The 23,305-nt window shown below is 37.8% G+C and overlaps 1 protein-coding gene across 2 annotated transcripts in view; it reads right to left on the minus strand.

Annotated features, from left to right (window-relative positions):
- Positions 1 to 7,848: 7,848 nt before the first annotated feature.
- The window catches only part of JMY (junction mediating and regulatory protein, p53 cofactor), a 73,093-nt gene continuing 57,636 nt past the window's right edge, over positions 7,849 to 23,305 (minus strand). For both annotated transcript variants that reach the window (XM_055699005.1, XM_055699004.1), the window contains 4 exons: positions 21,072 to 21,167; positions 19,234 to 19,780; positions 16,566 to 16,876; positions 7,849 to 13,229 (listed from right to left, as the gene is read on the minus strand). In XM_055699005.1, the coding sequence (XP_055554980.1) occupies positions 16,569 to 16,876; positions 19,234 to 19,780; positions 21,072 to 21,167 (951 nt within the window). In that variant the 3' untranslated portion in view covers positions 7,849 to 13,229; positions 16,566 to 16,568. The remainder of the gene's footprint in view (positions 13,230 to 16,565; positions 16,877 to 19,233; positions 19,781 to 21,071; positions 21,168 to 23,305) is intronic.

Consider the following 23,305-nt stretch of genomic DNA (forward strand, 5'->3'; position numbering starts at 1 on the left):
CCCAAATGCATGTAGTTCAGTCTCGGTAACTGGACATGCCAGTTATACACAGCTATACACTGATGTTTTTCAGGAAATGGACCTGACTCTGCAAAGCAATGTTCAAGTTGTCTTGTTTACAATTTTTGAGTAATGCTGCATGTGTGCACTACCTCTGGAATGGTGCGAAGCAGAGAACATATCACAGAATAACAGATACTTTTTTTAAATCTCTGTTTTTGCTTGGTAGCATTGGTTCATTGGCTTACTCCACTTACTTCAGACAAGTAGGATTAATTTTTCCCATTATGGTGAATGTTTGAAAACAGCGAACAGAGTTTTGTGTTAGATCCTGGAGTCAGTTCAGCTCATGTCCAGTCTTCTGGCCGTGCAACATAGGCAGAAAGCAGATGCAAGTGTTTATATCACAATACCTCTAGATAACTATAGATAGAAGTGGGTTTTCACACCATACGGAGTCTTGTAGCTTGCCCACCACAACCTCTCAGGGACCTGTAGCTGCTAGGACTGCCTCTGCATTGCTGGCAGCTCATCCTAGAACCAAAGACACACTAGCGGGATTTATACCCACTTTCTCCCTCACTGGTCTTCTAAAGCAAACCTCAGCTGCAGCAATACATCTGCCAGCGTGTGTCATTTCCAGATACAGGCGTGGGAAGGAGGAGTAACCATCAAAGATAGTTTAGATTTGGGACAGAGGAGGGAAATGCAGAGTCATCAAAAAGGTTTGCTTACATGGTAGCTGTAAAATAGGTGAGAATGGTTTGCCTGGCAAAGGACAGGCCACCTCAACTGCACAGCAGGTGACAAAACGTTTGTTAGAAAGGCTCTCGCTTTCCTTAGGTGTTCACGTCATGCTAATATTGAGCACACCTGGCTTGCCCCAGAACACTGCTCTGATTGCTATGGGCTGCCAGGGTCAGCACTGTGACTGCCAGCTCAATCACGTGTGTTTTATGGACACAGCTGAAGTTGAGAGTCTGCAAACCTCATATCCCTTCAGTCTTCTGTCTTCACAAAGCTGGCGATTTGGTATCAGTATCAGTCACTGGTAGTAGCTGATGACACTCCTTATTTTTTCCTGCCAGCAATTCCTATCACTTGTGGTGTTTGTGTAACAAAGTTCTGAGCTGGGTTTTGGGGGTTTTGTTTCTTTTCTTTTAACTATGAAGCAGTTTCAGACCTTGTCCATCCCTGCTCTGGGGATTCTCGTCTGGTCTCAGCCAAGTCTCATCCCACTGCATGGATGCAGCAGTGTCAGCCACTTTTACTTCCACTAGATTGAGAATAGCAATCTAGAAGTTTCCTTGGAAGACAACTTGCATTTCTGTCACTGTGGTAATTCTTGAAGAGGAAGAACTTTTTTCCCAGTAGATCAAGAAGGAGGCAGAGTCCAGGACCTTCACAAACAATACGTGCATCCAGGTGCTAAGGGGAGAGGAAGAGCTACAGTGACAAGGTATGTTTATTTGGTTTTATGCATTTCTCCCTCTTGAGTTAAGTAAGGTCATGCAGGTACTTGCAAAGCTTAAGGTTTTTCAGAGAGGGAACATTTGAAATTCTCTGAGTCTGAATTGTGTTTTGTTAAATGATGACAGGAATTTTCTCTGAACAAAACAAAAGAAATGGGAAGCGAAATGGTCGTGACCTCCCTGCAAGAGAGACATCACAGCCCTTACCTGTGGACAGAAATTTAAAAATTACATCTGCTTTCTCTACATCTGAATATACTGTTGTTGTTCTAATTCCAGTAGTGTTGTTTCTCAGGAATCTGCAGCAATGGGAACCAGAAATACATCAGTGAAAGGCACAGCTCTCTCTTGACTTAGTGAGAGGGGCCAGGATAGTAATGTGTGATTGAGTGACTCAAGTAGTACCTAGTGTGAGCATCCCGCACCCAGTCCCTACTGCTCAGCCCCGCTGCTACCCCCTGCTAGCTGTGTGGGAGCCCAAACATGGCTGCACTTGCTGCACTCGCGCCCAGAAGCAACCGTGCAGGGTTTGTTGTCCTTTGTTCAGAAGTGCTGGTTCGAACTGTAGGCCTGTCGTTACCAGTCGAGCCCTTTTGCTCCAGAGCATTCTGCACATTTGGAGATTTGCTTCCAGGGGGAGAAAACAGAGGGGAAATTCCATTCTGCAGATCTTAAAGAAACAGAGTAATGTGCTGGTTTGATATATGCATCTTTTCCCCACCTCTTTGAAAGAGAAATTATGAAGGCTTTATTTGGGGTGATAATTGTTACCATTTGAACCTACAAGTCAAAACTTTTTTGTCCTGTATTTCTTCTATTTTGCCTTTTTTCTGTTTATGTTCTTTTCTCCTGCATAACATGGAGCAGCCAAGCACATGTTTGTGATAAATGTAAGAAAGTCAGTTCCAAACTGCTTATGGAATGAGATGCATAAACATCCAGTGTCCTGCTCACTGGGCAGGCACATCAGCAACCCGAACGACAAAACACAAGAGATGTCCGTAGGGATGGGGTGCTGTCTGTTGTGCATGAACATCTCTTAGCCTCAGCAAAGAAGATGACAAAAGAGGCAATGAGGAAGCATTGGGAATGTTCTAACAAGTGTTACTGAAGCATGCTACAAGGAAGTCTTTTGAACGAAAGCTGGCTAAACCAGAGAGCAATGCAAGCGTTTTCAGAAGACAGGAGTTTGTATGCTCTTTATTGATGATGACTGCATTGTAGAAATAGAAAATTCCTATAATGCATGTGTAACTCCTCAAGTCAAAACACAGTAATGTGTCAGCACTGGCAGGCTGTTTTCAGAAGATACTGAGCTGATTTTCCTGCTAAAACAAAGGGATCATATACCAGCCAGCAAAAATTCCTGTCAAGCCAGAGGATTTCTTTTGTCAGCTATGACAGGAGACGCATCTTCTGCAGGACTGGCAGGACTAGCAAGGTAGCAAACCATGCTATAGGCTCAAAGGTTTTTGAGGGAATTGTGGCACTTTGCCAGGGCTACAGAGTTGCCTGCATGTTTGGACATACCAAGAGTCCCCTGGTATGGTTCCTTGCTCATCTACAGGGCTCACTTACGCTGCAGTCTGTGAGGCCTTAATTCCTTTTCATTTTTATTTTTAGATACGTATGTACTTGTTACAGTTTCATTCCCACAATCTGGCCAGAGAGGAGGGTTTACTTACAGCATAGAAACATGCATTAACCAGCCATTGAGGCTGGTTTTACAGCTTGGGAGCAGCTACTAGGTGGCTGTGGAATTTCCATGATGTTTTAAGTCTCTCTTTTGACATGCTGCACCAGAAGTGAGAGCAGCTACTTGAGGCAGTTATAAGCTGACCTCCATCACCCCTGTAAGCATAGCTCTGTGTCTTGCGTTGGATAAAAGCTGGGGCATAGCGACTTGGAAAATAGTTGGTGACAGCTGTGTGTCAAGGGATCAGGCCTTCATTGGCTGAAAGGTCTTCACAGATATAAATGAAGAAATTCTAATCTACAGTTACTTCAGTGTATCAGAATATTTTTTTTTTTAAGGAAACCCCATGACTTACTGTTGCAATGAGATGTTGACAGGCTAACAGAAAACATCTTGGTGCCCTCTTGGGAAACAGCTAGGTTCCTACCACTGGGTGAACTCCAAAGGGAGCAGGAGCTAAATTTTGCATTCAGTCACTTAACCAAACTGGTACTGACAGTACCACATGCTTTCTTATTCAGAAGCATCCCTGAAACCTTGAGTATCCACTAAGGACTGCAGCAGTTCCATGTATCTGGGCCTTGAATGGCAGGAAGACTTCAGAGCTGTTGGGCATCTGATGGCTGGGAGAAGACCCCATGTTTATGCCAGGTGGCTGACAGTACAGGCTTGACAGATGCTGGTCGGGACACAGAGTTTCTTTTTAAAGTTTCTTACTGCAAATTGAGATTAAAAGATGAAGACTTGAAGGTGATTGGGTTTTTTTCTTCTGTGAAATGGAATTGACTTGGAACTGTAACTGCTTTTGAGTATCTAAATGTGTTTTAGATGCAGTATCTGTTAGTTTGTATGCAAATTAAGCAAAGCATGTCCTGGTAGGTAATGTGCCCCTCATGTTCTCCCTGAAAACATACCCTCAGTAGAGTTTTTTTTATTTTTAAAACTTTTTTTTTTTAAGAAAAGTGACAATTTTAATTTTCTGAACAGAGGTTCACTCTATCAATCAAGCATCATTAACTAATGCTACCTTTGACTGAGGACGAGTTCTGCACTCCTCCCATTTTTCCCAGAATGGATTAAGTGGACATGCTCCAAGTGTCACTCACTAGTGTGCAGCTTTTCTTAATTCTGTTTGCTGGCCACAGGCAACCTCGCAGGGGCCACCAGGCTGACCCACCAAGTGCAGTTTAGTTTAAAGGTGAGTGGCAGAGCAAGGCAGGTTGAGGGATGATGGGACACACAAAACGCTGTTGCAGAATGAGTGGAAGTAATTTATTCCTACAGCGGCAGTGGACAGGAGTAGTAATGACCTTGTGTTTCAGCTTAGTTTGATACCAAGAGAAGCCTCCAACCTGCAGACACTGCAATGTATAGTCACTTGGGAGAGGCTGTGACCTTCCATGGGTATAAACCTTCAGGAAACTGTTATGGGAATGGCACAGGTATATATGTGCTGCAGCACAAAAGGAAAGGATGTGTAATTTTTTTTTTATTACAACTTTTTATGTTTTAATGTCAATTCAAGACTTTTCTTTTTTTTTAACATATTAGAAACCAAGAGCAGTGTGCAATGGCTTCTTTGTCAAACTGTTTTTGCAGGACTCTGTCCACGCCAACAGTCATTTTACTCACAGCAAGTAGGGGCGGGGGGGAAGGCCATCATTTTATGATCCTTCATATGAAGTTGACTCAGAAAACATCTATTGTGTTGTTTAAACTGTGCAGTTAAATGCATGACAGTTTGAGCACGCATTGATGATTTTGTATGCTAGGAGCTCATTTACATTCCTACTGAAATTTAATGGGTCTCAAATGAAGTACTGAGGAAGAAGTATAGTTAATATAAATGCTATGTATGAATTGCATGATTCTTCAATTTTTCTTATTCCTGTGACTTTTAAACAGTAATATACAGTGGGAACATTATGCAAATTCTCAGGGAAGTTGTCTAAGATAAAACAATGGAGTAAACAGTGAATTTTGTTTGAAAGACCGTGAATGTGCTAGGCCTTATACAAGCAATATGGGGCATAGTGAGATGTTTCCAAGAGAAGTCCACTGTCTTCCATGGTGAGAAGAAAGAATGAAAAGAAGGTAATACAAGTTATTTCTGTGGCACAAGCACCTCCTACGAACATCCCGCATGTTGCACATATGCACACATGCACATATGCACACAAATACAGTAGGAACAAAGGGGTAAGGCAATAGATACAGGGAGTGATCTTGGATGTAACTTTTGTTTTGGTTTGGATTTTTCCCAGAGCTTTGGCTGATGAACGAGGACAGATTGAGCTCAAGCACTAATGCAGGGGTCCTCAAACGATGTCCCGCGGGCTGGATGCGGCCCCCCAGGGTCTCCAATCCGGCCCCCGGTATTTACAGACCCCCCCGCCGGGGGTTGGGGGGGAAGCCAAGCAGCCGCACATGACTGCCTGCCACTGCATCTGCGCACCGGCCCCCTGGTTAAACAGTTTGAGGACCCCTGCGCTAATGCATACAGGCAGCAGCTGGTAACAGCACAGTTAAGAATTTCTGCCTGGTTTTACCCACCAGTCCCTCCTCTTGAGGCAATATTTCAAGGGAGCCTGGACAGTCAGCATGCTGTCATCACAGACAGCGGGGTGCGTAAGGTTTATAGAGAAATTAAGAGAGACTGAGAATCACACATGCACAGGGGAGAGGGCCTGAAGACATCTCTGTGGGAACACATCAGGACTGCAGTCCTGCGTGATGGAGAAGTGGACAGAAGGTTGCAGCGCTTCTGTCAGAGAGGCAGGCCATATGACAATGCTGCTATAGCTTCCTGGTAAAACCTCAAATAGTTTTCTACCGTTGCACAGTTTGTGTCAGCAAAGCGATACTCGTAACAGTTAAATGGCCAACATGTTTACATCTGAAGTTTACAAGAGGTTAATTTATCATTAGGTTTATCACATCCTTCCCTCCCTCCCTAAAAGGTAGAAACACAGTGGCAAAACTAGACCTAGACAAGTGATCTGTGACATGAGCATAAAGCTTGGGCTTTGGTGATGGCAGTGACACCACCACTTTTGGTGGTGGCAGTGGTTTGGTGGTTCAAGAGATACTGCAGAAGTCCAGGATTTGTGTAAGCTCGCTCCTACAGCAGGGAAAATAAAGCCTGTAAAATGGGTTTCTCTCTACACTGGGAAGCAGCAGTTAGAATTGCTGAGAAAAGGAACAGTTCATTGGTTTTGGAAAAAATGAACAGGAAAACTCACTTTCCATTTTTACTTCTCTCCCTTCTTCCCCATCCCCTCTACTGAGTATTAAGCAGTGTAACAGAAATTAACCCTACATATACCAATGGTTTCTGTGAGGAAAGAGGTGGTGTTTTATTTCTACAAACTTGAGAAGGACTGTGGCCCAGTGAATATTTACAATGTACCTTTCACTTACATCTGACATGTAATAAACATGAAAAAAATAAATGTGGATCTACCCATCTCCCATCTTCTATGTGTTGTACAAACATTTAGGCCTTACTCCAAGTAGCACACCACTGCCTTCCAAGCGTGCCTACAGATAGTGTTCACTAATTTGCAATTCCGATGCATGTATTAAATATACTTCCAACCTGCAGGAATACCTGTAAGAGTCATAAAAAAATGGGCTACTTATCTACTGATGCCAATGACAAAGTAGACACCAGGTGATGGTAGCAAATACTCCGAAACAGAAGTTTGTCGTGCAGAGCAAAACCTATGAAGGCACCTGTACCCGGGTCACATACACCACCAAGGGCACAGTGAGAGCATTAGGTACCGATACAACCCTCCTTCATAACAACTGGCAGTGATAACCAAAACACTTGCTTATTTCAAAACACATTTCCTAATTGTTCTACATGTTCTGCCGCAACCCAAAATTAACAGCATATGGCTATAGGAAAAAAAAAACCCAAAAAAAACCCCAAAGAACCAAACAGTGGCAACTGTAGTCTGGGACATGATCAGTCATCTATTCTGGGATATTTCTCCTGCCCCGGATAAAAAATGGTTAAACTCTTTGAACAGTCATAACTGTACATCTAAAGTATCCAAGTTCTTCATATAATCTAGTTTGGTTTTGGAATAGTATATTGTACATATATACCAAAAAATCCAGTAACAGAGAAGTCACATGTTTTTGATTTGAGCTTTTCTATTATCATTACCTTCTAAGTGATTGCAGGTTGAGGCTTGCTCTCTCCACGTAACAGCACTGCCACTAGCTAGCTCTGAAAGGGTAGAAGAGCATAATAAGGGAGCTAAGCTCTAAAGTATTTCCATGTTTAAACTTTTTACCTTTTTCATAGTGTTTTTGTCTTTTGAATAAGAGACAAAAATGTGTGTGATTTGTATTTAAGCAGAACTATTCTGCATTCTTTAAGAGCAAGATTCTTCTACAGTACTCAAATTGTTTATGTGACTTGGTTTACAAAGGCATTACCTAAATGTAATTATTTCCTGCTGCAACATAGTGAGGCACACTCATCTGCCATTAAGCAATGACAGGCAGCTTAAAGAGTTAAAGAGTAACAGCGGAAAACTAACTGAGCTAGGTATGATTTTTTGAGGGGCAGGGCAGGGGGTGGGACATGGAGGTGACTAAACTCTACTAAAAATGTTTGGGTTTTTTTAATATTGGTACATATTCAAAGTTAAAACCAGACAGTAGTCAAATAAATATCCTTTAATAAAGAAAAAAAAAAAGGAATCATTGTAAAGCACCAAAACTGTGAGTATGACGTTACATTGCATGTACAAGAAGGTGAGTGCAGTACTTTGTGTACAGGTTTAAATTTCTGAGTTATGATAATAAAAACCCATGAAATACACAGCAATAAACTTGCATTGCAAAAAAGCTGTACTAAAGAAAAAAGACCAAAAAGCAGACAGTTAAAACTTTCTTTAGTTTTCAGGTATTGCTAGAAATGTTTAATTTTTGATCTTTTTTTTTTTTTTAAACATACTTGTTGCTTAATACTTTATAACATTGAGCATTTTTAGGCATAGTAGATTTGCAGTCATTTACAATAAAATATGCATTTAATGTGTCCTTTTGAATATGATGGATTTAAAAAACTTTCTTAAAGCCAAGCACAATGTGCTAGTAGTGTTTGAGTCTACCAATAATATTGCACAAAGCTAGTGAATGGCAAATTTGTTTTCTTTTGATTATTTTGTATTTATTCTCCAGGCTTTAACAAAAGTTAGTTTAGTGAAACTTCACTGACTTATTCATGCAGGACAACTCATATTTCTTAATATAAGCCATCTGTATTTCTTAAGTTTTCATCTTATGATGATGTATTTGTATATATTTAAGATGGAATTAAAAACATAGAACAACAACAATAACACACTGGGAGATGCTAAGTAAATATCCCCAATCTCCAACATCTATTTCCTAAAAATAAAAAATGTTTCTAAATCTGAAAATCTAGGCAGCCTATGGCAAACTAATTAGCAAATAGGTGACATCTCTGCAGAGTCTGAACGACACTCAGCAACACAGGCATCATCCTTTTCACTTGTTCCAAACGGATACAATACTGGCTAAGAGATACCAGCTTTAAATAAATCTCTACATTAATATTAGAAACTCAGCAGAGTAAAATTCATTGCTTGGTCATGTTCCATATTAGAGGTACATCAGAACATTCACATCTGAGAATGGAAAGACAACCTCTTCTGTCAAAATCTGAAGCTGTGGGCTACAGAATACAGACAACCTGAATCACAAAAATTCATAAATGTCAGGTTGGAGATTCACCACAGTCAGAGCTGGGAGTTTTGTATCAATATTCAAACTGAATGGGAAGTGCAAAGAACTGTATATACAACAGCCCCTCCCAAAAATATACTGGCATGCCCACTCACCCTTGACACTCCTAAAAATTCCAAGTATTTATGTATTAGGCAGCAATTAAATATAAATTCATTTTATAGGAAAAATTTAAGTTACAGTATATTTCTAGGTTAAAAATAGCCATTTCTACACTTCTTACAGCATTGGTAGCAGTATGTCAATGTGCTTATTACACCAAAGAGTAATTTGCGGTCAAGTTTAGAATGACCTGCTGTGTGCCAGCTCCAGCAGCACTGAAATTATGCAGCGCACTCTCCCAGTAAGGTGCTTCTGTTAACTCCTTCTCTTTGCAAGAAGCTTTGCTCATTCTTAACATTAATTCTGTAGTGCTAAACATAACATATTGTCCGTGCTTATGGAATCATTACCAGAAATATATCCAGGTAATTTAATTACATAAGCATTACAATGAAAATAAGTCTTGTTACACAAGTGAGCAAACTTGATTTACAAATTACACTCTTGAAATTCAGTGCAACGAATGGAATAAGGGTAATTTTGACCAACAGAAGTTTCTGCCTCCTCAATAAGCTGCATCTTAACAATGCACCTGTCATTAATATTAAACATTACAGAATATATAGTGCTTATACTCAAAATGATTCTTTACAAATAATGTAGTGAAGTTATGTTGAATTCTATCCCTGAAGCAGCCACAAAAGAACATAATACATAATCATCCTAATTTATTTTACAGGTGTCTGGTGTAAGATGCAGACTGTCAGATATTTTTTTTTAAAACCTTAGAAGTAATGTTTAAGAAAAACAAAAAAGCCTTCATCTATCCTAGACAGGTAACAACTAACACTATAAAAACACAGTAAAGTGAATAAAACAAAACTACTGGTAATTTTAAAAGAATCTGGAACCTCTGTGAATGATAGCATGAAATGCATGGTGATGCAAATTCCATTTCTGAGCAAAAGACTATTACTGTTTACTTCACATTTTGGTTATTTTAGCAGAAGTAGGTGTTTCTTGTCCCCACTCATAGAAGATTTTTTTCAGTCCTCACATAAGCACTTGTACAGTAAAGATTATGCATTCCAGCTCTTCACCTCACTGGATCAGTTACACTATACTAAAACAGTTTTAATTTGAACAAATAAAGAAGTTTCTAAAACTGGAAAAAGCCTGAAATCTGACAAACTGCCTAAGATAAATGACTAGCAACAGAATAATGCAGCCACAACAAATGAAGTCTAGCCTCAAATGAAAAATGCCCAATAATGGGTAGAAACGTTTTTTATGAGGCTCCCTTTCTTTGCATGTGTATGTGTTTTTTCTAAAGTTACGCTTACTAAGATTTCTCAAGGACCAACACAATTAATACAGCTTTTCTCAGCTATGGAGGAACCGATCTCAGCAGGACTGCCAATAGTTTCTTTAAGTTTCTTGTGAATATACTTGAAACTTCGCCCATTTGCTGCTGCATCCATCCCACTGCACACAGTACAGAGGATGGGAAGTTTTATCCATGAGCCTGTACACTACATACACATAATATATCAAAGTGGAGATTTATGTGAAATTGTGACATCTAGTGACTCATGGAGGATTAAAATCCAGGATATTTTTTTTTTTTAGCATTATGTGGAAAAAACTGTTTACTTTCCACAATGAAGATGGCAGTTTTGAACTGCTATGCTCAGCACAACTGCCTTCTGTGTGCGCATAAAATACGAACTGCATTTCTATAAACTAAGCTACTACAGGAATCTAAGACTTCAGCTAAACATAAAAGATGAAGGACAGTATTTTTTCTCACTCATGCACATATTTTAAAAGGCAAAGATAACAGATCACATGGCAAACAAAAATTGTAGTACAGTACAGCATGGAGCTATTTAGAGAAATCACAACACAGTAGTAAACTGGTAGACACAAATGTTGTGCAAGGGAACCACTGCGCCTACACTTTAAAATTACACTATTTTTCCCCAGCTTGGAATTTTGCTAGTGTCCCACATGCACACTCTTTGGCTGCAGGCTCGAAAACAGGAAAATATGGACACAGAAGTTGCTCAGTTACTACTGTTAGTTTAGCCCTAAGTTTCAGATGAACTGTATAATCTGAATCACCATTCTGCATCATAGTTCTGATTTGTGCTACAGCCAAAAAAATTTATTTGATTACCTCAGCTTTTAATGTGTGGTGTGACTGGAAGAACAGAAAAACAGAGAAAAAAATACACCAGAGCTTATGGTATAGGCAACGTCAAATAAACTTTGAAATTGCTGTTATAACACAGTATTAAGACAGCCTGCAACCACACCGTGTAACTCAGGGTTCAGAGAAGCAGTTTAAGAAAAAAACATCGTATGGTTTTAGGTCCTTGGAAAGCCAGTATCAAGTGTTTCATAGAGCTGATCTCAGGACAGAAAAATACAGACCTGACAACTAATGCAGCAAAATCAATACAACTCTACAGTAATGCTGCTCACAGGTGCTTTGAAAATGAACGTTCACTAACTTCATAAGGCAACAAGGTTAAGAAAATGCCTGTTGATATCAAGGGTAGAATGACATCCTTTCAAGATGTTTGACAGAGCTTTAAATTCAAGACAGCCACAGCAAAACAACAGAAGGGTCCAAGAGCTGAGGTTCCTTTAGGTTACATAGCTTACTGCTAAGGTAAGATCTGCTGTTGCTCACTATATAGGTAAATGGCAAGATGTTAATTTTTCTCTGAAATCTCCTGTTATAAATGTTAATGCAGTACATGTTTCATGAAATGACAGCAGCAATGCATAACTCCACTTAAAAATACCTGCATAGTAGTTTGTCTGTCACGCGACTAACAGTGAATGGACCACACTGCACAAGGGACAGGGACTACGTTTCTGAAACACAGTGTAAGCCATGACAGTAAAAATAAAATGCTAGTGACAGTTCTATTTTCTTTAAATTGTAATGGGCTGACTTTAATATCTCATGGAGTTTCTAGACGGTACAAAGCTACTTGTATCTCTGTACTGACAGACCTCTTAGGACTGTGGTATCGTAAGAGTAGCTGCCTGCAGCCATTAGCCATGAAATTTAGGATTACTTCTAAGTATTCACTGAAGAGGAGGTTGTAACATTCCCTAAACAAAAAAAACAAACCAAAAAAGGATCAAAAGGGAACTTTTTTTTCAGCCAGTAAGGTTCTGGGTATGAAATACAAACATTTTTGCAGCCATTAAAGGGAATAAAGAAAACCAGCAAGAGAAGCATGATTTTCACAACTGAATTATCAGTATAAGTGCTTTGATCTTTTTTAAAGAAGGCTGCTTAGACTAATCAAAAGTAACTTTAAACCAAAAGACAAAAATAATTTTAAGTATGAAATTACAAAATATTGCTTCTTATAACAAATGATAAAAGTATAACTAACTTGGTTCAGCATAGCTAAATATTATTTTAAAAAAGCATGAAAATGTCTACTTCAAAAAAGTGTCAGACTATAAATGACGTTCTAAAAAGGTGCTGGACTACGTCTTGCTAAATGTACCATTTTGGAAACACACACATTCTTTAATATGTACTGAATTCAACTCTTATTTCTCATTGTGCTGTGTGGTCACTTGTTAATCTTCATACTGACATACATTTCTTCAAACTAAGAAGAAAAAGTCTTAGTTGCATGTTACTGAATTTCAGCTACTGTAGTGCAACTAGGAATTCTGCTCTTTCTAGTATCACACTACTAACACAGCAAGCTTCTCTGCAAGGAGCTGTTTAGTTGGATTTTTAAGCAGATCGTATATTCAGTGCAGTGAAGGGGACATTTCACAGCTGGTTTGATGTCTTGGCCAAATTCCAAAGACACTTTAACACCAAGTATTCTCCTAATTCAAAATGCCCCCCTCACTTAACTGGCCACACATTACTAATGCAAATAGAAAAAGTGCTTAAGAATCAGGCATTCTTGATTATATAAAATGCACATCTAAACAACTTAGCTTAGTGTCCAAACAAGAATTTTTTTGAACAAATTAAAGATAAAAATGACCCAAAAATTAACATTTCGGGCCATTTTTTTCCATATATACTGAATCATTTGCCAAAGAAAGACTATTCTTTGCCAAAGAAAACCTCCTGTGGAATTGATGGTCATAACTGCTGGCTCTGAATTTTCAGAAATGAAGAGGAAAAGCAATCTTCAGCTGGGGTTTCTTTTCTCACATCAGTGGCTGTAAATCACCTGTTTGGGAAGAAAGAAAAAGGAACATCTGAAAAGCTAAACAGCTGTACAAATACACTCTGTTCAACATACTAGCCAATTCCAACATGCAATACTAAGCAGTGTCTTCAAAAGCCTTAATTCTCTTTGCACAGAATATGACCAGGTCTTTTTTTGCCTTCTGGTATTATTGGCAGTGAACACAGATTAGACTTTGAAGTGGCCCAAAATACTGGATTAGAAGAATACGGAGAGGAAAAACTTGCTGCTTCTCTGTTACTTTGCCCATCTTTCCCAAGAATCTAGGTTTTGCATTACTTATAGTACTCTTAATGTACTATAGTGATTTATGTGTACCATTATGTACACACAGACAGGCTTGGGATACTTTTGATAACCAGTAATATTCCAATTTTTAATACAGAAACTACTGCGTCTTTATACTGCTTGTTCAGCTGTACTTCCAATACACAGAATGGCTCAACATTTTTGTATGTGGTTTAGTTCCCATAAGGAAGGAACTGCTCTTAAAAAAAGTTAGTGATAACTTTAAGTTAACTTATTAAAGCAGTTAATACAAGGGATGACCAGATCTCCTGTGTGAGTTAGTTACTACTGGTTTGTCTTCAAACTTCAATAACAAATGGAATAAATTCAGTGGACACTGTTAATACTCCTTTCACATACATTAAGACACTTTTTGGCACCTGATAAACTAAACATCATTATATCTTATTTAGCCTTCATTCCTAAGGCAAAAAAATGCATTACATTTTGCTTATAAGGATGTACACATATTAAGCATAGTTTGTAATGTGTGCCAATACACGTTTGTATAACTGTTTTCAATCTAAAATCCCTATGCAACCAATTTCCATATGTGCAGAACTTACAGTTAAAAATCAGCAGGTCAGTCTTAAAGCATGTTATTATACAGATGATCTTATAGTAAAAAAATACTATTCTGCAATTTCTACAACAGATTTTCATTAGATTTTACTCTTGTGTAATAAATTCTGGGTAACCAGTCTATATGTTAAAGCAAATGCACTCATATGTGTAAAGCATTTATTCAGCTGAATTTCATGAGCACTTCTGTCTCAATATATGTTCTCCCAGATTATTTCACACACTTCGATAGCAGAAGCCCATTTTTGCTTTGAGCTGCTAGCTATTTTGTACAACCATTTTTCAATCAAACCTGTACTATCTGTTAAATAGTCTCATCTCATGAAAACAAGATTGTTTTCATAATAGAATAGGACATTGGTAAGAAAAAGCAGGTCCCAGATGTGTGAAGAACTCCAAGGAGCATGCGCTTAGAACTGATACAGCATCCTGCAAGTGATGTCATGGGACCTCAGCATTTGAAAGGAGTACATCCTTAAAATGGGAAGATGCCATAACTATAGGCCGGTAAAAAAGAGACAACCACCAGTGCACTACAGGTACTGCATGGCAGTGATTTTTGACCTGCTCTCTGAACTGCCTCTACGGGGCTGCAAAGGATAGCAGAGGAAAACGTGTATTTATATTGCATGGCAACATACATATAAGACTTCTAACAGGATGCACTTCCAATGGAAAATATTTAGGAGGTTCACCAACGAGATTAAAAAAAAATATTCAAAGTCACTCTTGGAAAATGCCTTTTTATATATATATATATATATATATATATATATATATATATGATCCACAGTATTAAAAGAGTATTCTTGCTAAAAATGCAAACAAAATCCCAAAGAATAAGTTAAATTTATGAAAATCATAAAGTCAAATAGAGTTTCAATTTGCTCAGTAATCTAGGAAATTCAAAGAGAATAATTGCACTGAGAAAGCCAAGTCAGTTGCAAGGCACATCTTTTCTTACAGCTGTCATTTCATTTCTGAAGGGCTGTGGTAGTGGGAGTTTTCAGTATGCAAGTATAGAAAAAGTTACATCCAAGCAAAATTATTTTCAGTTTGAGTTTCAGCAAGAGTTAAGTACACCTCCAGTGCTAGAATTCCAGCTCCAAAACTAGCAGTTCTTTTGGTATGGAAGAGAACGAGCATGCCATAATTAAACAGCATTAAATCATTAGTCCTGCCAATGGCTAGTTCACGAGTAAATAAAGGCAATATTTATTTTCCTTTTCAAAAATTTTAAGTACTATTATTTGAAAATAGCGTACCAATGAAACAGTTTGAGACATAGTATTTCATAATCACAACAACATTCAGCAGATGACGTGCTAAGTCACCATAATTTTTTAAACCGCTGTTAACACTTATCAATAGTCACCCTCCATCTATAACAACTAACTGGGGTAGAAATGCCTGACTGTAAATATCCAAAAAGGTTATCTTTTTGCTACTGCTAGTTGTGTTGCAAGGATTATAAATATTGATCTTCCATAGTCTTGAAATAGCCTTTGATTTCCAAACAGATTTTTAAATTCTTTTCAGATTGTCACACCTACCTCTCTTTTTCTCCAAATTTTAAGTTTAGTGGAAGCTTTCATTGAGGCTTAAGTTCATTCACATGCCAGTAGCAGAAAAGAACAACACAAAACTAATGCTGTATGCTTCTGTTGTTATCAAGAATCTCTTTGTGCTACTGATGCAGCCATAATTTTGAAAACTAATCTCTTGCCAATTTCCAGTTTGTTCTGAAATCATTAACTTCATCTGCTGAAGTCTAGTACCTGTACTTTCAGGCACTGTAGCTTAGTATAATGCAAGCTAATGAGATTTCTATGAGTAGCAGAAGTGAAAGTTACATTTGTATATTTACTGTTTATGGTCTGGAAATTTAATTAAGTCATGAAAGTTTACAGATTGAAACCAAGCTCTCCGAGTCAGTCATACAGGGTAGCCAATGACATTTCAATGTCTTCAGCAGTCAAACCTAACCATCCTTCACTTGGACCTATTCAGTCTGAAGTGATAAACATGCTAAACTTTTACAAGGCCAGAAGTAATTAGAAAATAAGTACAAGGCATGTCCAAGAGTAATAGTGCTGCTTTGTTACTTAAAAGCTTTTTAAAGCTTTTTGGTAAGCTGCAAACAGTCCCTTCAAATTTACTAAATGAAATACAGCTTTTTCTAGGAGCAGTCCTGTCAATTCAGCAGAAGTATTCAAACAATAAAAGGTTAATATGTCGCCTAGAAAATTTTTCCCTTACTATAAACCGTACATTCTTTGGAAAGTCACTGATACTAAATTCATATGTGCATGTTTTACCACGCTGGATGCCAGAGAGTTTAGTCACATTCATACTAAATCTCCTAGAATGCACAACCTGAGGCTTAGCAGCTACTGTTATACAAAAAGCACTGAAATTTTTTTTTAAAGAAAGATGTAGGTTAATTACAGCTTAATTTTCCCAGTCTGTGCAAGGCAAACTCTCCTCTTCATCCTCTGACTCAGGTGATGCTTCCTTAATCCGTCGCAATGCTTCATGGATGCTCCTTGTCAGAGGGTCAGTATCAGGCAGAATTGTAAAGGATTCTCTCAGAACATCTTTCTGCACTTTCTTCAGCTTCACCCCTTTCCGAATCTGTGCCAAGATGTTATTGCTATCATCTTCGTCAGGAAAAGGAGGGAGACTTCTCTGCTCAACTTTTCTTAAGTGAAAGCTGCCACGTTTCAAGGAAGCCAGCACTTCATCCATCGGGGAACTCACTGTAGTAAATCAGAAGACCTTCAGTATTATTTTTACCAAATTTTATTAGTCTTAATTTATATTTCCTACAGACCAAAAAGTAGCTCCATACTATTAAAGTGATAGTCCCATAGCACAGAGTATAATGGTAGCTCCAATATTGTTTTAGCCCCCAAATTTCTCTTCCCTATTACCAGGTCAAAACTGGTTTATACAAACAACTCAAATTTCTGAAACAACTTCACCTCCTATCAGACAGGTAGTAAAATTTTTTGAACAAGACTGCTTTCCTGATTGCAGTCAGGAAAAATCAAACTAGCTGCCATGAATCCAACACCATTAAAGTGTTTATTATATTCTCTTTCTTGACTTTGAAACTCAGGTAGTGAGACATATCTGAAGTACTGGACTGTGCAATCCATTCTCAGCACTTGAATTTTGTGGCTGATTTTACCTACTGCATGGACTGCATGTCAGTGAGGGAAGCAGCAGTATAGTCAACTGCAACAGCATGCATTTTTCTGCTCCTCTGGACTCATGTAAGTATTGGCACCTAGTCACAGCATGCCTACATAAATTCCCTTCCTTTATCATTAATGAAAAGAAAGAAGTAAGAGTTAACACTTTACCAACAATCCAGCCTTTATCAACAATTTCTGACTAGTTCTCTGCAAAAATACAGATTGGCCTTTGGCTTTTTAAAGAGCTACAAGTAGGTAAGAACTCTGTCCCAAAGAATGCATTATAATAAAGTACAACAGTTCGAAATAGCTCGCATACACTAGCACATACAATGTAGAGCACATATCAATCAACTGATGAGTATTCATCTCCAGTTCTTTTTTGTACATTGTAGAATACATCTTTAAAACCTGTTTTGCATTTATGAGTGAGCTTTGTCCATCAGACTAATGGCCCAGACACAATAGACACAAGGAAAAAAGAAAAGAGTACAGGAATGCACATTTGAAAGTGGAAGGAAGGATCGTAAAATACAGAGACAGATTTGTGAAACCACTTAAGAGACCGAGAACATCTTGGGGAAACCAGAGCAGCAGGTAAAGTGCAGCTACAGACATTAACAATACTCTTAAGAGGGAGAATATAATTTGATTTTGTATTTGTCATTTTAATCTGTATTGAATTGTACACATGTGCTTTATATAAAATTGCAAGATAAAATTAGTATCAGAAAAATAAACAATAGACTATAGAGAAAGAAAAAGGGAGCATAGCAGCATCAAAGTTGATAATGAACTTAAAGACATTGTACCTGCAACCTGCAGGATTTGTAAGAGCTTAAGAATTCTGCAACTATACAGTTTCTTCAAGGTTTTTCAGTCATTTAAGGACAATTTCTAGAGGAAACATTCTTGTTTGTCCGATTGATGAAGACAGTTCTAATTTTGCTTTTATCTGTATGAGGGAAAATGTCAATGGAGTCATGTTTTCTGCAGCTGTAACTGACAGAGCCAGATAGAATTTTAAATAAAATATCATTACAGCCATATTACAGCATTGTGAATCAAGGTACTCTTTCTCAGTGACTTACAGTAAAACAGTGCAGCTGAATACTTTTGAAAATCCCATGTCTGATTTTCAAATAAAAATTTTGCTCCAGTATAGCATGTTTCACCAAAACACCAGCATTACTTTATTCAAACATGGCTGCCATTCTCCCCATTTTATATATGAGCTAAACAGTTAAAAGACAAGTAACACAGAACTGACAAGTCGTATCAGATCTCCCAGCTCAGCCCTGTGCTCTATTCATTCTCTTCAGTTTCCAAAGAAATTTTTGATCTTTTAGCTAATTATTAACATGTTTTGCTGAATGATTACAGGTTTAATTTCTAATTGTAGTTCACATATATATTTACTCAGCTCTCAAGGGTACTTGAGGGTTTGTGGACTTCTACATGAAAATTTGAAGAAACCTTGAAGAAAGCATTCTCAATGTTTTCTCTGTCCCTCAACAAGTATTCATTTTACTTTGATGTAGATTATGTAAAATTAACTTTTATGTATGTTATTAATGTATAAATTATATACTATAATTGAACATATGTTATTTAAAAATCACTGCACCCTCAAGAGAAGCATGTAATATTTGCAGTGCTGGCTGTCAACTAGACAGGAAAAGATTCTTTCAGACAGCAATTAGCTCTGTTTTCTAGCTACTCTAATGTGGTATATCACACAGTCAGTTTCACAAGTGTTTAGGTCCTAACATTTGAGTTGCCAGTATCTGTCAACTGAACAAGATTTAATGACTCTCCCATTAATGAAAGAATCAAAGCATACACTTTTCTATAGAGCAATTCAAAAGAGGAACTGATGTGCATTACAATTAAATACACAGAAGTGAAAATATTACCTCTTTTCCTCTGCAAACCCTCTAGATCACCCGTCTTCTTAAGCTTCTTCTTGGCACTGACTAGCTGACTGCTGTCAAACAGATGTGCTGGTGGGACACCAAAAGAGTGCTGGACTCCCTTCTCCTCACTCTGACGTTTCACAAAGCTGTCACTTTTCTCTAAGGATTTGGTAGCATCTTCCTTGGAGGGCAGGGGTGGAGGTGGAGGTGGTGGAGGCAAAGGAGGTGGCAGCGGTACTACAGTAACAGTCTCTGGTTGAAGCTTATTACCAGTGAGGGCAGAAACACTAACATGAGGCAGTTCAGAGGTAACACCATTTGGAGGTAATGAGATATCTTGAAGTTGTTCTAAGCTTGTAGATTCCTGCACTTGTAAAGGCTGGACTGCATTTTCCAATTCCACCTCTTCACTCTTCTCTTGGATTTGTATGGTTGCTGGCAAAGACTGAGGCTGATCAACACAGGGTGCTGAGCTGGTTGCACATTTTCTTCTTGCATGAGCCAAACGTAGTCTGGTTGATTTAAGTATTACTTGCCCAGGGTACCGCTAAAATAAGTAAGTTTTTGACAATTGGGTAAGTACATGCAACACACTATTCTAGATTCTAAGTACTTGTCATTAGGGTTTGTCTTTCTGACAAGCAGGATTCATCTGCTATTTTCATTCATTTTGCTCTGGATGTAAAAGCAAAGCAAATATATCCTCACCTTTATGCAAAAATGATCTGTTTTCTTAATTTTTATTCTTGGTTAAGCCACAATTTACATGTCATTTGTCTAGTCAGGGATATACATGGGGTTAGAATTAGGATTTCACTAGGAGCCAGACTGTACATTCAAAACTTTTTTCTGGAAACTAAAATCCAAAATTCCCTCTTGCTTTCCTTTTCTAAAACTGGTTCTAAAACTCCTTCTGCAACAAAGTCCCCTCTGACCTAGTACACTGGCCTTAGATGTGAATCATACTGCTTAAAAAGGTATCTCATGAAAACACCAATCATTCTGAGACATTCCGAAGTATTTTTAATTTAGTTCTTAAACTTGCTGACTCAGTAACCGTCTTTTCATATTAGTTTCATCCGTAGCCATTTTAACGCAAAAATGTAAACACTTGTGAAAGACGTATCTAATACATTTTACACAATTGTGGTAGGTCTAAAGCAATAGGGATCGTAACAATATAACCATGCTTACACACAAAGTCAGTTCATTAATAGTTGCTGGTTAAAATAAGTTTGCTTTAATTTATAGAAGCTATGCAATTCAAAAGCCTTGAAAACAATAAGGATACAAAAAGTGTACTGCTGAGCAAGACAGCTTTCCAGCAGAGAAACTTCTTGTACCTGTACTTTTTTATGTATTCAGCAAAACAAAACAAAAAAGTCTTTGCCAATTAATACAGTCTCTGTTCTCTTATACTTTCACCCCTTTCCTTACCCTCCTCCCTTCATTCCATCTTCTATTCATTTTCTGATACTTCCATGGTAATAGGAAGGAGCAGGTATTGGCAGGTGTTCTAGCAATCAGTGGCAACTGGGGTATGTCAGATGGTAATGTGCTTTGTGGGACATACCACTCAGATTGTAATTCCTTTGGGAACTTGCTAAGTGTCTTGTCACAAGTTGTAGATGTAAGAGTGAACAGAAGCTTATTACAGCACTGGGAATGTAATGGCCAGAGGAATTCATTACTACCAATGACATATTTTGCTGCAAGATTTCCAAAGAACAGTTAACTGCACAATGAAAGAGTACAGCTAATAGCACAGTATAGTCCTAGAATGAGTAAAAATTTGTTTTGCAAAATAAACTGGCAGAAAAGAACAACTCTTCTGTTACCTGTTTAAATGTGCGAAGTCTGTCCAGTGTTTTCTGTCGCTCCTGACTAACCCAGGAGCTCTTTCTTTCCTCTTCATCTTGTATTTGATCTCGCTTCTGAGAAAACACATAGAAAAACATGTGAATATTACATACAATGCCATGTTTAGCATCATTAAAAAAACTGACTTAAATTAACTCTTCCGTTAACTGTTAAGAATTACCTAACAACCTACCTCTCAAATACACTTCTGAACTTCCAAACTTCACCTTTTTCTTCCCCTTAAAAAATACTATGTATTTCATGTTTTAGAATCTTAAAGAAATCAAAGCTCAGTAAAGGAAGATTTCAATCTGGAATTAGAACACTTGAAAGACTTGTTATCTAGAAAGATGAGAAATAGCTACAGACATGACAGAAAATTATATGGAAAAAGCCTCCTTAAATTAAAAATGGTATAAATTAACCAGACAGCAAATCAGTATCCATCTTCTCTCATTTCAAGAAAAAAATGACAGCTCAAATTGCAATGCTGCCCATTTAAAACAAGTCATATCAGTATTTTCACAGTACAAGAAACCACTGAATTCAGTGCCACAAAATTTTGAATCCAGTAATGAGCAAATTAAGTAAATATTTTCATTATGATTTACAACAGTAAACAAAAGTTTCATATTTAATTACCTTAAACTGTCATTATTTAATCCAGCTTGATTTTCTGTAATCCTACTTCAATAAAGGTTTGAAGTTCTTCCCTGCAGCTAAGACAGATGTATTTTTTCTTGTTTGGGGATCTTACCTCAGTGACAACATAAATTCGGATCACCTCCTTTAACTAGGCATCCAATTTTCACAAAACTTCAGCACAGTTACTACATCTTTGAAACAAAACACTACTATTCAGTCAAATCTACTGAAAGTGGATACTAGTTATCAGATGGCAAAAGTCATTGTACACAGGTTCAGAAGTTATGAGGGAAAGTGATAGAACAGGTGACTATGAAGTAAAAACCCTGAGCAGAAACAGCAGCTTTAATCCTTAAATGACTCACAGCATTTAGAACTTCTTTTAGAAGCTCATCTTCATCATCGTAATTAAAAATTCTGATCACTTTTGTGAACTTTTATTGTCATTCAGTCAACACAAAAGCGATGTCTGCCTGCCTGCCATTTTCAGAAGTCAGCTAGTGGCCTGTGTCCTTCATAAAGAGCCAACTCCTGTGATTTGGAAGGAAGTGAATATAGATGCATTAGGGAGAGGAAGAGGAGAATGCAACTGAAACACAGTAAGGACAGGAAACAGGAAAAGGTGAAGAGGAATACAAGCATGTGGTGAAAAGAAAATAAAGCAAAGGGACAAAAGTTAAATCAGAGGCATAAAGAAAGTATTATAGCAGGAAGGATAGCTCTGCCACCACACCTGCATGTTACATACGCAAACAGATCAAACTTTAGCTGAAGCAGTCTCAAACTCAAGGGGTTTGTTGTTTTGGTTTGGGCTTTTTTGTTTTTAAATAAGAGTGGTGAAGTTGCAATTTTTATTTGGTTTTAGGTTTGGACACCCTTGCAGTTATCTTTTCAAAATTCTTAATGAAAATCAGTGGCTGAAAATCTATGTTACAGTAACAGCAGAAATTCAGTCACATTATATTAACAGAAAAAAAGACCAAAAAAAATATCAGCATAAGGTTCTTCATTATAATGCAAGTGGGCTACTCCATGAAGTAACAAAAAAGCCCCGTAGTTTTGAGAGACAAGAAAGTCCTTCAGCTTTATCGGGTCTTATTTTTAAGAGTGACAAATGGACCACTCCACACAGCAAATTCCTTTGCCTTATTGTTAAGAACTGAAAAAAAACCAAACTATTTATCTAAGCTCCTGAAAGAGTATGCCAATACGTCCTGTCTTTCCCAAGTAGCCTTTTCATAAAATAAATTATGCAGCTGACTTCCTGGATAAATACATCAATGTTAAAAATGTATAAGGATGAAACAGAATCACTTTCACTAATCTAATTGAAGCCTGAATTAAAGAGAAGACTTGGATTTCAATGCATCTTTGTCAGTGATCTTTGTTAAATATTGATACTGTATCAGCTCCCAAGACTTAGCTCAGAATTTGACTATTTTTTAATATGAAGTCTATTATGTTCAGCACAAGAGTTAGACTAGCTAGCCTATACTCTGTGATGAGACTGTGTGGAGAATCATGGAGCATACAGCTGGAACTACAACTTTATACACAAAATTCTAGT

This window comes from Falco cherrug, chromosome Z (assembly GCF_023634085.1).
Source record: "Falco cherrug isolate bFalChe1 chromosome Z, bFalChe1.pri, whole genome shotgun sequence".
NCBI classification, from domain to species: domain Eukaryota; kingdom Metazoa; phylum Chordata; class Aves; order Falconiformes; family Falconidae; genus Falco; species Falco cherrug.